The sequence below is a fragment of the Nematocida parisii genome (assembly GCF_000250985.1).
Source record: "Nematocida parisii ERTm1 unplaced genomic scaffold supercont1.3, whole genome shotgun sequence".
Taxonomy (NCBI): Eukaryota; Fungi; Microsporidia; genus Nematocida; species Nematocida parisii.
In genome coordinates, this window is record NW_013524648.1 from 150054 (window position 1) to 166217 (window position 16164).

The following is a 16164-nucleotide window of genomic DNA, read 5'->3' on the forward strand; positions in this document are numbered from 1 at the left end:
TATAAACACAATTATATTTTTATTTATTTATGGCAGAAGTATCTGGGGATGTAAAAGAGCATTTCAAATCCTTAATCTTGGGCACACCCATTTTCGCAGCAATTAAAACTTCGTGCCCATTTTGCGTTGAATTTCTAAATACGATTAATAGACTAAATTATTCAAACCTTCTTCAGACAATCAGTGAGGTAAATCATGCACCTCTACTGGAAAAGTTGAAAGAAATAACGTACAGCAACTATGGCCATAAAACATTCCCTATGATATTTATAAATGGAAGGTTTATAGGAGGAAACGACTCATTCAATAATGTACTTAGTAAGATTAAAAGCATTATGAACATGAAACAATTAGATAGATCATTAGTATTAACACCCGATGGCAGATATACTCAATAAAGATACTCTCGCTTTTCCTATTTCTGGATATCATAAAGTATTTTTTGGAGTATATTAGACATATATTACTTATACACACTTTTACTTACTGAAATATTCTTAAATACCTCTTTACTGTCTCTACAAATTGCAAGTCTTTCTTCTTATCCATATCAAACAGTGATATAAAAGACTCCCACTTGTCTTCCTGTATTATAAAGAAGGCTTCATTATACTCATAAACTAACTTTCCATCTACAAGTATAAAATTAATATCTCCATACTTTGATATACCACTTCTAATAGCTTCGGGCTTGCACTCTGTGTTGAGTTCTTCTAACTTCTTCTCTGCTTCTTCAATTTGTTCTTTCACTTCATCTGCTCCTTCATTTACCAGTACCTCTCCCTTCAGTCTTTTTACCTCCTGCACAAGAGAAAGCCGCTCCCTCTCTTTTTCCTTGTACTCCTCTAGCAATGTGTCATAATACGTTCTGAATCGGACACCAAGTATTATAGTCTCAAACATAAATGAAATCATTAATAATCTATCTACTGCTAAAGACTCAATTACTTTCTCTGTTTTCTCTGCTTTGGTTGGAGTGTACGGCATGAACTCGTTTGTCTTTACTTTTATGTCATATATGTTCATTATATCGTATACAAAGCTTTTAATGTACGCCAGCCAGGTTTTCTGTGCGGCATCTCCTGCAAACCACTGTATCCTATTAAACCCAGTTTCTTTTTTCTCTCCTGCGATAGTAATCATGTCCAGTACTTCCTTCATGTGCTCGCTTTCATATATCATATTTGATGCAATGTGTAACATATCCTTAAGCCCTTCTTTACCAGACTTTCTCCTCTCATGAGAAATTGCCTTTAAAAGCTTTGAAAATATATCTACCAAGCGAGGCGTGTCTTTCTCTGCAAACACTGCAGATATAAACTCTTCTAGTGACATCTCCTTAGTCTTTAAAAACTCACAGAAAATATTCAGCCCATTATACAAAGAAATAACCTTTTTGTATAATTTGTGTGTAGAAATAGATGAATGCTCCCATTTCTCTGAATATATCGATAATATCTGATCTGTTTTTTTCTGTACTCGTGCCTCCTCTATCTCAGACAGTTCCTTTAATTTCTCCTTCTCTTTCTCTTGATTAGGCGGAGTTAACCATGCATTCTTATCTACCTTCGGCTGCTCAGTAGCCTTCTCCACCTGCTTTATAATTGGCTTCTGCCCTTTAAATATCCCAAGTTCTTGTATAATATTATTTGCAACTATACGCCCAAGAGGAGTGTCCTTTGTTATGCTTAATATAAATAACAGTACTTCGTTTTTTGTAGCACTGTCTTTCCTTAATAAATCCTGTGCTAAAATCTCCTCTCTCTGCGGAGTACTTCCCGTCTCATCATCGTGTATCTCTACTATGTAGCCCTTCTTGGTAATTTTTACTATCTGACCAGTTAATTCTTTGTTCTTAATAAAAACCACTTCCCCTATAAAGAATCTGTTTTTTATCGTTGTAGTAATTCTGTTAACCAAATTACAAAGTGGCTTTGTTGGATGAACCAGAAAATACGAAACTGCGAACTTTCTTAGTGCAATGCTTTCAATCATAAAATATTTTATAAAAATATTATTAATGAGCATTTACCATAAATATTAATAAATGAAATATAACTAGAAGGTTGTTTATAATAACCCGAATATAACCCAAAGTGGCAAATTTATAAATAAACTGAAATATTTAATTATTCATAGAATATTCCTGTATAACAGAATACTTCTTATGTCAAATTATTTCTATTAAACATTCTGTTATTATAGAAATATAACCTAAATATATCAATCATTTGGGGTTATATCGGGTTGTGTATAAGACATGTATTTGATCCTTTATTTGTACACTGTACAGTAATTTATTTTGTTTTTAATGCCTTGGATTCTTTCCCTGTGCTGCTTTCTTATTTAAATTATTTTTGAGATTTCTTTTTATTTCTTAATGGCAAAGGTAGAGCTTGACTGCAAGACATTTAAGGAGAGAATGGAAAATATTATTCAGGCACTTCCAGAAGACGTGGATGGGTTAATGATTACATTCGGGGAGAGAGATAGTACTTTTTCATACGGAATCAACTCTGCCATGTTTTTTTATCTGTTAGGGTATGAATTCCCGGTTACTTCATTAATCATCAGAAGAACTGAAGTAATTGCTGTTTCAAGCATAAAAAAGTGCTTTATACTTGAAAAACTGAAAGACACAGTTAATATCAGAACACTAAGCCGGTTGAAGGACATGTCAAATCAGCCAGAAATAATCAATAGCATAAAGGAAGTGACTGGCGATAAGGTTTTAGGCATCCTGAGTGAGGACAGAGGGTCTTTTGTGACTGAGTGGGAGAGTAATTTTAAGACGCAGGACATAACAAAAAGCATTGAAAATGCACTTGTGAAGAAGGATAGGAAGCAGCAAGATTTAATGGAACTGGCTGCACTCTCTGCAACACAGATGTCCTTGCTTTTAGAGGGGAAGATTAGACAGATATTAAAAACAGACGACAGAGTGATACACGAGGAGCTGAGTGAACAAATAGAAGCAGCTCTGGAAGTAGAGATAAAGAAGCTTCCCAGTGAACTGGACCAGTCCTACATTGAACTTTGCTTTAAGCCAGTAATACAGAGTGGAGGGCAGTATATGAAAACAAGAACAGCAAAGGGTGAGTTTATTAATGCGTATAACGAACAGCTTCTGTACTTTGACATAATCAGTTATTATTTATGGGTTGCATACAAGGGGCACTGTTCACACATTGGAAGAACTCTTTTAGTTGATCCTAATAAGAAGAGCAGGGATGTCCTGGCATATAATTTACGATTCATGAAATATGTTATTAAAAACATAGCACCTGGGAAAACACCGAAGCAGATTAAAGAAGAAACAATGAAGCGATTTGATGAAGTAGTTGATCCAAAATATCACACCGAACTGATGCATAAAATGAAAATAGAAATAGGCCCCAGCATTGGGATTCGGCCTGAGGAGGGGCTTTCTCCAGAGCTATTAGAGAATCTGCCAATACAGGGCAACTCTGTTTTTATCGTGTCTGTTGGGTTCTATGACTTAATAAAAATGATAGATGAGGATGACAGATCTGGCACTATTCATCTGGATAATGTTGTGATGATTGACCAGGGCGTGCCCAGGCTGCTTACACCATTTAGCATGAATGTAATGGACTATATCTTTGAAAAGCCGGTAGAGCAGACAAAAAGAACCCTTTCTGGAAGAAGACTGCGTAACAGAGACAAAGAACTGGAGAGGGCCAATGAGATAAATGAGCATCAAAAGCAGTTAATGGACGAGTTGATTGAAGAGCAGCTAAACTTCTACAAAATGCAAGAGGCGCCAGAAGAGGAGATAGTTGAAGAACCTGCCGAAAAGACTATCTCTTACGAGAAAGAAACTCTTATACCACGTGGAACTCCTATTATAAAGGTGGACAGAAGGGCATTCAGTGTAATTATTCCTGTATTTGGTGCAGCTGTCCCTTTCCACATCGATGTGATTAAAACCGCAACAAAAACCATTGAGGATGGAATAGGATACTTGAAAATATCTTTCTACCAGCCTGATAGGGACGTGCCCACCAGCGCAAACAACTTACTGTCTCTGGTTATAAAGGACACACAAGAGAACGTAATGACGGCCTGGAAGGAAATAAATAACCTCAAGAAAGAAGAAGAGGAAACAGAGGAGGAGATAGAAGAAGGAGAGCAGGAAGATCTGCAGGAGATTGCAGGTAGAGTGGAAACACTACAGAATGTTTTTATGCGGTGTGATCACAGAATGGGTACAAAAAAGAATGTGGCAAACACAGTCGAGCTGCACAAAAACGGGCTTCGATACCACTCAAGGCAGGCAGGAAATGTAGATATCCTCTTCTCTAAGATAAAGCACATGTTCTTACAACACGGTGTGGCGGAGTCTCCGAGTCTTCTCCACTTTAAATTGCACACCCCCATGACAATTGCAGAAAAGAAAACCTCTGATATACAGTTCTTTAGAGATTGTGTGGCAAACGCAGTGCATGATACCCGGAAAACAAGAAACAGAATAATTGGCGAAGATGCCGAGATATACGCAGAAGAAGAGGAGGAGAGAATCAGAGAAGAAATTAACGATGCCTTCCACGACTTTGCCATGTGCGTTTCTGAAAAGTCCCGTATCATTCTGGAAGAGCCCATATCTAAAGGATTCTTTGGTGTCCCGCACAGACAGAGCGTTTTTATTCAGCCCACCTCAGAGTGCTTGGTGAATCTAACAGAGTTCCCCTTCTTTGTCCTGCCCTTTAAGGACATAGAAATTCTGAACTTTGAAAGAAGAGTTTCTGGTGTTACCACTTCTGATCTGGTCTTTGTGCTGAAGGATAAAACAAAAGTGCCTGTTCACGTGCACGGTGTCTCTGCTATGTCAGTGCCCTGGCTTATGGACTTCTTTGACTCAAAGAACATATGCTTTACTGAGACAAAGGTTAACATACAGTGGAATAACGTTTTGAAAAGTGTCCTTGATGACCCCATGGCATTTTACGAGGGAGGTGCCTGGGCAATTCTGCAACCCAGCAGAGAGGCCGCAAATGATGAGAAGAATGAAGACCCAGATGACGACGCAGTTGATCTAAACACAACAGAAGAGTCTGATGGGGATGATGACGAAGAATTCATTACAGATGAAGATTTAGTAGAATCGGATGAGGAGGAGGAAGAAGAAGATCTATCCTACAGCAATGCAAGTGGCTCAGAAGAAGATAGCTTTGTTGTGTCCGATGAGAAAGAAGAATCTGAAGAACTCCCCAGAAAAAAGAAACAAAAAAGATAAAAATGTGGTAATATGAAATAAGCAATAAATCTTTAAATATTTAGTGTTTCTTCTAATAATAATAAGTTCATATATTATAAAAATTAAATCTTTCTTATACAAGTACATCGCACTAAATAAAACATTAAAATTTCTTAATTTAACACTTGCTCATCATAAATCCTTTACAATTACTACTGAAATAAAATCCACCCACCACTAAAAAGATAACAAATAAGAAATATCCTTATTAATCACTGAATAGTACACAAACCATCCATATAATAAAATTATAAACATAGTTAATGATAATGCAATCCCCATAATTCTTCTTTTAAACTTGTCACTGTATATAACTGTCCTGTGGTAAATTAAAATACATAATGATATCCCCACCACCTCTATAATTTGCATAATAGATGTAAATATTCCTAATTCTACCATATGTTTTGTTGATTTTAATACTATCTCAGTTGTTTCTGTACTATTAAAAAGTATGCTTATAATAATCCCCAGTACAATACCTATACTACTAATAATAATTACAGAATATAAAAGAGATGAATAAATATTCTTACGTGGTATACGCATGATATAAATATAAAAATTGTTTCTATCAATCGTATACTTAATTAACTGAGATATCCCAAGAACTCCTCCAAGTATCAGATCCTTTAAATATTCTATTTCTGAATATTTTTTAATTTCCTGTAATATACCAGAAATAATAAAACCAATAGAAATAGAAATAGTAAAAATAATAAAAATGTATACAAAACATATAAATCTGTATACGCAAATAAACCAAAAAATAAAAAATGTATCTTCTGCTGAAGAATTATTCAGTTCAGTAAAATTAAGGATATTATGTGGAGTTACAATACATTGTGATGATTCTGTGTTAATCATTGAAGCATTTTCGGTATTTTTATTATCGAGTTTATTATCTGAGATAACCATTGTATAATACTTAATTTTAAATAAATTTAGAAGTATATGTAAATATTAATAGAAATTATTAACATCCGGGATCATATGATATAAATTTCATTTTGGGTTTTATCGTATTATTGTTGTTGTATATTTAAACCGTGCTGATATGTTTTCTGATCTTATAATTTGGGCCGTTTCAGATTGTTTGTTGCTCTTTATAGCGCCTGAATGTAGTAAAAATGTGTTTATTTTTAGTGCATAATTCAAAAAATATTCAATTTTATTTAAGTGCTTTATTTTGCTTATATAAATTATTTTTTTATTACCCCATGTCTTATGATGTTACACCAAGCGGGAATCTCACTGACAAATGAGGAATGCTTTGTTTCTGAAGACTCTTCAAAATTAATATCCTTGCACTCTTAAAACAAATTATAATTAGGATGAAGAAGAATACTTCTGTTCTCTCCCTGCTCATAAAAAACACCTTCTTTGTATATCAGTTGGTCAATTAGTCCTGATACTTTTTCTTGCATATTGAAATATTCTTCTTCTGTCGGGATTTCGCTCTCGTTTTCTTCAATGAATGCTTTAATAAGGCCTTCTTTGGAGATTCCGTCTGTTCTGGCGTTCATCTGAACAATCTTCACTAAAGAAGAGGTCATTTTAATGTACTCATCGAATGTAATTGTGTAAACCCTCTCACCAACTGCATCTGCTACTGAGAGTCTTATGTCATCAGTTAGTACATTCATTATGGATCCTGAGAGAAGAAGGTATGCTTGCTCAACACACTCTTCTGTTACTGTGGTATACCCAAATATTTTAGCAACTGCTTCACTTAGCCTAATAATACTTTCTAACTGCCTGGGAGTCGCACTAAATGCATGGACGGAATTGTTCTTTCTGATTTCCAGATACTTTTGTACAATTGCATCTCCTGCTTCCTTTGACAGAACTGGCTCTCTTGTTTTTACCACGCGTATAAAGGTCTTAACATCCTCAATGGAAAAGAACGTGTCCTGTAGTGAGACTGGTTCTCCGTGTGCCATGTGGCTTTTAAGAATGTGGTTGGAGATAATTTGGTCGTGCTCTATGCTAATGCTGTCCACAAGAATAAAGAACAAGTCAAACCTGGACATAATTGGCGGGGATAGTCTTACATTCTGCCGGAGGGTTTTTCGCATGTCGTACCTTCCTTTTACTGGGTTGGCAGCTGCCAGTATTTTTGTTCTGGCACTGAGTGTAGCATGTATACCTCCCTTTGCTATTGTTATAGACTGCTGCTCCATAGCCTCGTGAATTGCAACTCTGTCTCTCTCATCCATTTTATCAAACTCGTCAATACAGCACACTCCACTGTCACTTAGCATAAGTGCACCGGCTTCAATGCTGAACTCACCGGTGTCATCTTTTATTACACTTGCAGTAAGACCTGCCGCACTGGATCCTTTCCCTGAGGTATATACTCCTCTGTCGACTAATGTGCTTGTTTGCTTAAGAAATTGTGATTTTGCTGTTCCTGGATCACCCACTAAAAGTATATTTATGTCTCCTCTTAAAGGAATTCCCTCTGCAGTCTTTTTAGAGGTGCCACCAACAAGCATAAGAAGAATTGCCATTTTAATATTTTCATGCCCGCAGATCGATGGGAAAAGACTGTTTGCTAGCTTGGAAAGGAGCCCTGGAGTCTGTGACATTGTCTCTACCTTTATCTTATCCAACGCAGTAATATTTTCTACCTTCTGATTCTTTTCTAGTAGTGTAGTGTACGGATCGCTCTGTCTTTTTGACACAGAAATGCCCAAGAAAATCAGCTCGTGGTTAATCCCCTTTCCCTGCGCAATCTTTCCTCGTACAGCATCTGCCTCTGGTGCTTTTGAAAGACCAACTTTGGTAGTATTGCTGTGCCCAAGTGCATCTCTCATGCAGGGTGAGGCTGTTAAATATCCTGTTATAATCACACTGTCACCCGGCTTGGCAATTTCAACCAGGTCATTTCTTAGCAGAACCTCAATTGTTCTTGGCATTGCCTGTGAGTCTCCTGTTTCCCCAACGGGCTCTTGTACACGAACCTTTTGATAGTCACTGAACTTAGACTCATCCACGCACAGCCGAAACTTACTCCTGTTTAAACACATTGGGTTTATGCAGCCAAGTGGCTGTCTGTATATTCTCTCCTGAACAATACCTCGCACTAATGCCTTACACTCTAAGCACTCAAAAGTGCCCTCTAATAATTCTGGCTTAGACTGAGAGGATCGTGTAACTATGCCTGAAAACGATATTAACTGCCCAAGAAGGCCAGTCTTAAGATCCCTCACTGAATATATCACATCAAGTCCGTATATACAGGGAATAAACTCTTCCTCTCTTGTGGATATTCCTTTCTTTTTGAACTCGGGGCAATATTTTGCCGTAAGTATTTCTATGGCTTTGGAAATGTGCTTCTCCACACTTGGAAAGTTTCTTTTTGCTTCTATTGCCAGTGCTTGGTCATGGTTGAACATGTCAGAGTAGTCTATTGGTATTGACCTGCGATTCTCTTCTATTGCCTTCTTTATTTCTTCGACATATTTCCTGTTTCTGTTTTGGTCTTGTGCCTCTAAAAAGTCTACACATTTCTGCGTACAGCTTGTCTCCATGGGCTTAAAACATTTTATTGCAGATTTATACTTCTCAGATTTAAATTATAACAATGTAAACCCAGATGGTTTCACACCATTTGGCGGAATTGGCGATATAAATACTCTATTTATGATAATAATCCAGGCATACCAGTATTTCACATAAATAGTTCTCTCACATGAGATATATTCATTATAACAGTTAAATATTTAATAATAACCCATATAATATTTATATTTTAATACTAAACAATAAACCACTCAATAGACTAATTATTTACTATAATCATAATTAATTTTGAGTTATATTAGAAACGGTATATTTCTATTATAAGTAGCTACAGAAATATACTTAAAAAAGTAATAAACGCCCTGTTTAATATAACTCGAATGAACGCTTAAAATATAAAAATAGAAATGCAGTATAATGCCTTTTATATGTATTTATATGTAAGGCATAAATAATATTTTATTTTTAATAAATTATGCATAATTCACATGTAATAATAAAATATCCTATTTAAGATAGTTCTAATATATATGAAATTTGCAAATAATATAACTAAAATTGTATAAGAAATGCTATAATTGCTGCCTGGTTACGATTATACCAAATGGTACTATATATGTTCACACTCTGATAATTTAGTATTTATTTGGTATTTTGTTTGTATATAGTAATAAGAGTTAATATAGAATAATTTTATAAAACAATAATGGCATACAGCTCAGGGCAAGAGAAGGGAACACAAGAAGAAAAGGAAATTCTTCTAAAGAAAAAAGAAGAACAACGACAAAAACAAGAAAAAGAAAAGAGGGAGTATGAAGATCACCTGCAAAGACTCAGAAACCTAATAAAAGAAGACAGAAAGAATAACTTAGAAAAGGCTCAAATAGAAATAGATGGATTAATAGCCATGCAGACAGTTTCATTGAAAAACTCTCATATAAGGCCTCTTACAGCTAACAGAGACACACAAACAGTCAGTCCAAACAGTGAAGAAATTAGAATTAAAATAATCCATGATACAAAGAAAAAACTACATATCTTAAAAACAGATGCAACTGTAGGCGATCTTAAAAACATACTAAAAACAGACTTTGGGATAAAAAAACCAAAGGCATTTATTTCTACAGCGGGTGAGATTGATTTTAGTACAGAAAAAACACTTCTTAAGGATATTGGTGTGTCAGATATGGACACAATATATGTACACAGCTTATAATTCTAGGTGTGGTTGTAATAAGATAATTACTGCTGTTTTACTAAGAATCCAGAAAACATCATGATAATGAAGAGTTTCAGTTATTTCTGGTTATAAGCAGTAATTTATTCTGTATACTGTCTGGTTACTAATAAAAACTTTTACAGATTACTAAATAGGGAGCATCCAAGTTATTTCGAATTGTATTTATTGAGTTATACATACTTGGACAGAATAAAGTAATATATCATAATTCCTGAGATAGCAACTGCTACAGCAACTCCAATAGTAGAGTATATATACTCACTAATATTGGTACTGCTTTCTGTTGATAGTTCTTTCATTTGAGTATTTCTATCTTTACTTGATAATATTGAGCAGACCGGCTGTATTTGTACAGAATCATCTGTATCGCGTGAATGTTTGCTAGAATGTTTGTTTTTCCATGCATATATCCTGTCATTTGCTACAGAGTTGATGCATTCAGTATTTTCTGGTGTTGTATTGTTCATACGCTCTATTTGCTTTAATACTACTATGTTCTCTTCTGGTAATACAGATGATTGCTCTGGAATATTGAATCTATTCACTAGAAACAGAAATGCCTGCAAGTCACTTATAGCAGGAAACATGTCAATTGACTTGTACTTTGTAGATTGCAGAAATAATATGCTTTCTCTGCCTTTCACTATTTCATTTAATACTTGACTGATTCTGCCCTCACATAAACCCAATTCTTTTTCTGTCTTAGGATCTAATGAGCATGTAATAAAAAATGACTCAAAAAATGAAATAACTGGTGATGCAATTAGATTAGGCATAATATGCCTAAAAATACTGGCGTTAAAAATGCCTATTCCTTTATAAACCAGCCTACGTAATACTTTATCATATAGCACCCCCATATAAAGCATTTCAAGCATAGAACATTCCTGAGAATACTGCAAAATAGAAGACAATTGCGGACTATTCTTAAGTTTTTGGTACTCTTTTACACTCATGCCTGGGATTGCGTCAGATATTTTATCTTTTCGTTCGTTACTGTTTTTTATACACGCTTTCAGTACATCTTTATGGTTGTACTCTTTATATACATCAGTGTATAAATAAGTATCTATTATATCTGTGTAGTATGCCATAGGTACATACTTTGTGTCAAATAAATACGGTCTGTATATTCCCATAATGTACTTGGGGGCTAGCTGCATATACACTGCTGTTTGCGCCTTCATTAGCACACAATATGAATCAATATAGTCCATAGCTGCACTGTACTTATCTTTAAGTGAACTAATTAGTTTTTGCATATTGCTTGAATCATACTGCAGAATAGGATATCCCAGTGCTATTCTGTCAGCAGACATTAGTCTTGATAGATTAACATACTTATCTATGTTTAATAGAGTTATTTCAGTATGTGGTAATAAGGCAGAAGTATGCTTTATTTTGCATGTTTTTATAATATTATGTGTTTCTTGCTTTAAGCACATATTAATCCTTTCCACAGACATAACCCGATTTATGATATTGTTGTACACATATGCTATAACAAGAAGGTATTGTGCTTTCATTTCATTTTCTATTATTGAGTCAATTATGTGTAATGTACTTATCCCAAATAATATAGTCCATTTTTCATAGAGAAGCGCACATACAGCTGTAAATAAATTTCCCAGTAGAATATTGTGGTACGTCAGTATAACTCCAAGAAGGTCAATATTATTAGAATACGGTGTGCTTCCCGTGATTAATGGTTTATACTTAATAGTACTTTCTTTACTCTGGCTGGTACTGCTCTCTTCATGCGCATTAGAATAACTTCTATCCAGAAATAGTGGATGGTGGTATGCATCCTTATATAAATCTGCAAAAGACCGATGTCCTACTAATTTTTCTATTTGCTGCGTCTGCTCTGATGGTATATCTTCCATTACATGCAATATTTTTAAAACTGATGAAACACTCATGGGAGAATATATTCCAACTATATCCTCCTGCACAGTTCGTTCAATTTCACATATAAAACTCTTTATATATGCTTTTTTATGGTTTTGTTCTAATATACTCCCGTGATACTCAGTATTATCAATTAATGTATTAATTCTGTCTATACTTTTGCCTATCCCACTCCAAATACTCTTTAATATCTTTGGTAACTCCTCTTTAATAAAACAACTCTTAACCATCCTACTCCAATTATCCGTATTTATAGATATTTGTTCAAATGTATTTGTCCGTGCTTCTATTAGAATATCTACTTCTTTACCTAAAAGAGTCTCCCATATAGGCATTGAATTATATACATACATAAAATACTTCTCCTCCACCAATGGCTCTAATACCTCTTGACTCAGCATAGTGAACACATGTGATCTGCATACGTTGTTTCTGTATATTATACTATTTCCTATTACATTATTATAAAAAAGAAGTACTTTACTAAATCCCACAGGGAAATACCCTTTCATACGTATAAACGTCCTTACATATAATTCATTAAAAAGTGAAAATAACTCGTTTTGCATAAAAAGTACTCCTACACTATTTTCTATGCTTTCTGGGGATTTTTCCCACTGTACTCCTTCTATTATATTCTGCCTATTCCCAACGACATTTTTTATTCTTTTTATACACTCATTGTATACGCCCTGTAATTCTTCTCTTTTTAATTTATTTTTATTTAGAAGATGCTCTTTAATACAAGAATAGTAATAATTCTCATATAAGAACCTTTTATCTAGGAATAATTCTTCTATAAAATCGCACATCCACTTCTCATACTTATACTCATTATGACTATTTTCTAACTTATACAAATGCATTTTAAAATATTTATATAATCCCTCCCTTTTACACTCAATACTAGAATCTCTTTTCATATACTCATCTATTTCATTAAACCTTTCTATGATTTTATCTGTTATTAATCTAAGCCACCTAACAAGATTATACAGTGGAATGCTTTTACTTAAAATATTTTTATACTTCTCTAATACTCTGCTTACTGTTCTAATACTTTCCCTATACTCATTTAGATAAATAATTGAATCTTCTACAGGAATAGAAAGAAGATTATCCCATTTAAGGTGTATACAGGTGCTTTTTAAGGTTTGAATGTCTTCTTTTATATCATTAGCTGTAATTATTTCTTTATACGGGAATACTTTATACAGAACAGTATTTATCATCAGAATATAAAATATTATCACAATACTGTTTCTTCTTCTGCTTTCTAATATCTTCATTGTTAAATATTTCTATTTTCTTCTTATATATATTTTATATTATTGATTATTTCTTGTTTTATTTAAATTTCTAAGATTTAAAACCCTCCACATAATATTATTTATGTCTTACATTTATTTAAAAAAGTATAATACACTTTAATTATAAAAATAACACAGCATATTTACTATAACCAGAAAGAAGACTATAACACAATATACACTCCACAGCAGATACAGTATTATAACACAAGGCCATACCACAGCATAAGAACAATACACCGTACACCAGCAGTATAGCACACATCATAAGAACAGTACGCGTAAACCATATGCACTACATATATATACAATAATATTATATTACACACTATGCATAAACATATATGCAGTAAATATGCAAGACTATAACACACTATGCATATAAACCACACGTATACATACTATATATAACATAGTATAATTATATATATACATTATACTATGAATTAGTTTCTGGTTGTAAATTACTTACAATATACTGCACATATACGTATTACTAATACATTAATTATAGAAATAAACACTTTCTTATTATTAATTAATACTTATCTTTATTAATTAGTATAACCAAAAATTCGGGTTATAGGATGCGATTTGATAAACTAATTCAAAACCAATTGATTCTCCTTAGATGGATTTTCAATTGTTTGATTGTTTTCTAAATCTTCAGTTGTTTCTTCTTTTCTTTTAGCAGCTATTTTTTTTCTTTCACTGTCTTTCTTTTCTTTTTCAGCACTATATAACTCGCATATATTCTTAAAATTTTTGTCTATGATTTTTCTGATATATATATTTTGGAATCTTATATCTTCTAATAATTTCAATTTGGAACACATCTTCAGTATAAATTTATATTCATCCAACACACGGTCATGTGGATTCGGGAAATATTTATCAGACATAGTTTGATACTTATTATTAGTGGGGTTTTTACCATAAGTGGAATTGGATGGTGACTTCCAGTGCTCCACTATCAATTTTATTACCGGTTCGGGTGCACAACCATTAGCTATATCCAGGCTGCAGGAGGTGATTAAGTGTTTATATTCATACTCACTCTTTAATTTGCCTACATAAAAAGCTAAATCTTCTTGAGTTTTCACTGAATTTTTGTCGCCTTTTTTTCCTGGCAAATTTACTAAAGTAGACAGAAGCTTGGAAGTTAGTGGATCATTTCTATGTAGCTTAATTATAGTGGCAAAAATATTTTCTTTACCTTGGACTATATGTTTAACATAAAGAATGTCTGGATCATTAGGATCATTGAAAAGTATGTAAATACCAGCATGATTAATATGATTGATAACCCTTCTAGATTTTTCTACTTTAATAGAAATATTAGTAATCGAAATATCAACTTCAACTGAAGAGTTGATTTCTGGGTCTGTGAATTTCAAGCTTCCCATTGTATAATTAGACTTCATGGAACTAGGTTGTGTTATAACTTCAGTTAATTTCTTTGGTCTTAGAGTATCATTCTTATCAAAGACACAACTTCCATTCAAACTTGGATCTTTTGAGTAATTTAGAAAGTAAGATGTAGCTAGGTTTAAGTTGTAAATAATCAGAGCCGTCATACTTGTTTCGTCAAATAAAGCATTTTGAATTTCCTTCAGCCGCATATCATTGTCCTTTAAGGGTGTAGATGCATAGAACATAGACCGAAATTTCAAAATAGTTGATATTTTTGCTGTTTCCAGTGGTGGTTTTAACTCTTCGTATAATTTACGCCCGATGTTATTTATCAATGAAAAGTCATTTATAAGACATTTTACATTTACATCGTCATTGTATATATCATATGCAGAATTATACTGCAGTGTATATACATCATCTAGAATATAGGTGGGGGCAACAGAATCGCCAGCAAGAACGGAGGCTAATACACCAAACAATTCATTATTTATGTCAAATTTTATAGAATGCCGAAATACTCTTCCGTTACTCATGCAGTTGAAAGAACATACCATCAAAATCTTGGGAAGTTTGTCTATAAAATTAGTAGAATCGTTTGTTTCACTTTGACTATCCTCTTTTTTCTTTTCTATTTTATTATCTAATTCATTTTCATTTTCATACTCAGAATACATTATGAAACAATTATCCCAAATATTCTCAGAAGGAATTTTTAGATAAGTCTCCAGTGCTGGATATCTGGTTCTACATAAATAATCATGACTTGTGTTCACAATGAAATTTTTAGTAACTCCCATTAGCATACTTGTTGAAGACTTCTCAACTTCAATTGTAATTGGAAAGGGTTCATTAATTTCATCTATGGATTGGCTAGATGTATACATAGAATTTGCTATTATATTATCGTTTTCATCTTGAAAGCATGTGTACGGTTTGGTTTTAGACTTATCATGGTTTACTATAATTGATGCGGATGTGTCCATATTATTCATAAAAAAATATGACTTATTCACACAACAGGAAAGCATTTTCATAATTACCTTTGATGGTGGATTTAGTATATAAGAACCAGAAGAGGTGTAAGGATCTCTCTGGGATCTGCGCGTGCTGTTATGCCGACTTATATACTTAATTAAACCCATTATGTCATGTATTGGTTCAGGATATCTTAGTTCTACTTCTTTTAGAGCAGAGTTGGTGCATTTGTTCTCATTTGTCTTATTATTGTTGCTATTGCTATTCTTCTTCTTAGTCCGTGGTTTTTTCTTAGAAGGTGCAGATTCTATTGTACTAAGTATTAATAGAATGTAACAAATTCCAGATAAAATATGCTTGACTGTTAATAATCTGAGTGCAGTGCGTGTTTGTCTGCTCATAATAAATTTTTATTTTTCAAATTTTTATAGCTTATAAGCCTTCTGTAAATTGATTGATTACTTCCCAAGGAGATATTATTAATTTCTGGATATATTCAATTTTTA

At 33.5% G+C, this 16164-nt stretch overlaps 8 protein-coding genes across 8 annotated transcripts; 3 read left to right on the forward strand and 5 right to left on the reverse strand.

Annotated features, from left to right (window-relative positions):
* Positions 1-29: 29 nt before the first annotated feature.
* Positions 30-398, forward strand: NEPG_01241 (uncharacterized protein; the record flags this gene model as incomplete). The annotated part of the gene is made up of 1 exon (XM_013203615.1): positions 30-398. One exon carries the CDS (start codon positions 30-32, stop codon positions 396-398), a length of 369 nt encoding a protein of 122 aa, XP_013059069.1.
* Positions 31-1995, reverse strand: NEPG_01240 (uncharacterized protein; the record flags this gene model as incomplete). Its single annotated transcript, XM_013203614.1, has 1 exon — positions 31-1995. The coding sequence occupies one exon, from the start codon at positions 1993-1995 to the stop codon at positions 484-486; it is 1512 nt and encodes a 503-aa protein (XP_013059068.1). The 3' UTR covers positions 31-483.
* Positions 1996-2380: 385 nt separating this feature from the next.
* On the forward strand, positions 2381-5280 carry NEPG_01242 (uncharacterized protein; the record flags this gene model as incomplete). Its single annotated transcript, XM_013203616.1, has 1 exon — positions 2381-5280. One exon carries the CDS (start codon positions 2381-2383, stop codon positions 5255-5257), a length of 2877 nt encoding a protein of 958 aa, XP_013059070.1. The 3' UTR covers positions 5258-5280.
* Positions 5281-5455: 175 nt separating this feature from the next.
* On the reverse strand, positions 5456-6196 carry NEPG_01243 (uncharacterized protein; the record flags this gene model as incomplete). The annotated part of the gene is made up of 1 exon (XM_013203617.1): positions 5456-6196. One exon carries the CDS (start codon positions 6194-6196, stop codon positions 5456-5458), a length of 741 nt encoding a protein of 246 aa, XP_013059071.1.
* A 270-nt stretch (positions 6197-6466) lies between these two features.
* NEPG_01244 (intestinal DNA replication protein) lies at positions 6467-8814 on the reverse strand (the record flags this gene model as incomplete). Its single annotated transcript, XM_013203618.1, has 1 exon — positions 6467-8814. The coding sequence occupies one exon, from the start codon at positions 8812-8814 to the stop codon at positions 6592-6594; it is 2223 nt and encodes a 740-aa protein (XP_013059072.1). The 3' UTR covers positions 6467-6591.
* Positions 8815-9512: 698 nt separating this feature from the next.
* On the forward strand, positions 9513-10075 carry NEPG_01245 (uncharacterized protein; the record flags this gene model as incomplete). The annotated part of the gene is made up of 1 exon (XM_013203619.1): positions 9513-10075. The coding sequence occupies one exon, from the start codon at positions 9513-9515 to the stop codon at positions 10020-10022; it is 510 nt and encodes a 169-aa protein (XP_013059073.1). The 3' UTR covers positions 10023-10075.
* A 141-nt stretch (positions 10076-10216) lies between these two features.
* NEPG_01246 (uncharacterized protein) lies at positions 10217-13246 on the reverse strand (the record flags this gene model as incomplete). Its single annotated transcript, XM_013203620.1, has 1 exon — positions 10217-13246. The coding sequence occupies one exon, from the start codon at positions 13244-13246 to the stop codon at positions 10217-10219; it is 3030 nt and encodes a 1009-aa protein (XP_013059074.1).
* A 595-nt stretch (positions 13247-13841) lies between these two features.
* On the reverse strand, positions 13842-16059 carry NEPG_01247 (uncharacterized protein; the record flags this gene model as incomplete). The annotated part of the gene is made up of 1 exon (XM_013203621.1): positions 13842-16059. One exon carries the CDS (start codon positions 16057-16059, stop codon positions 13870-13872), a length of 2190 nt encoding a protein of 729 aa, XP_013059075.1. The 3' UTR covers positions 13842-13869.
* Positions 16060-16164: the final 105 nt, after the last annotated feature.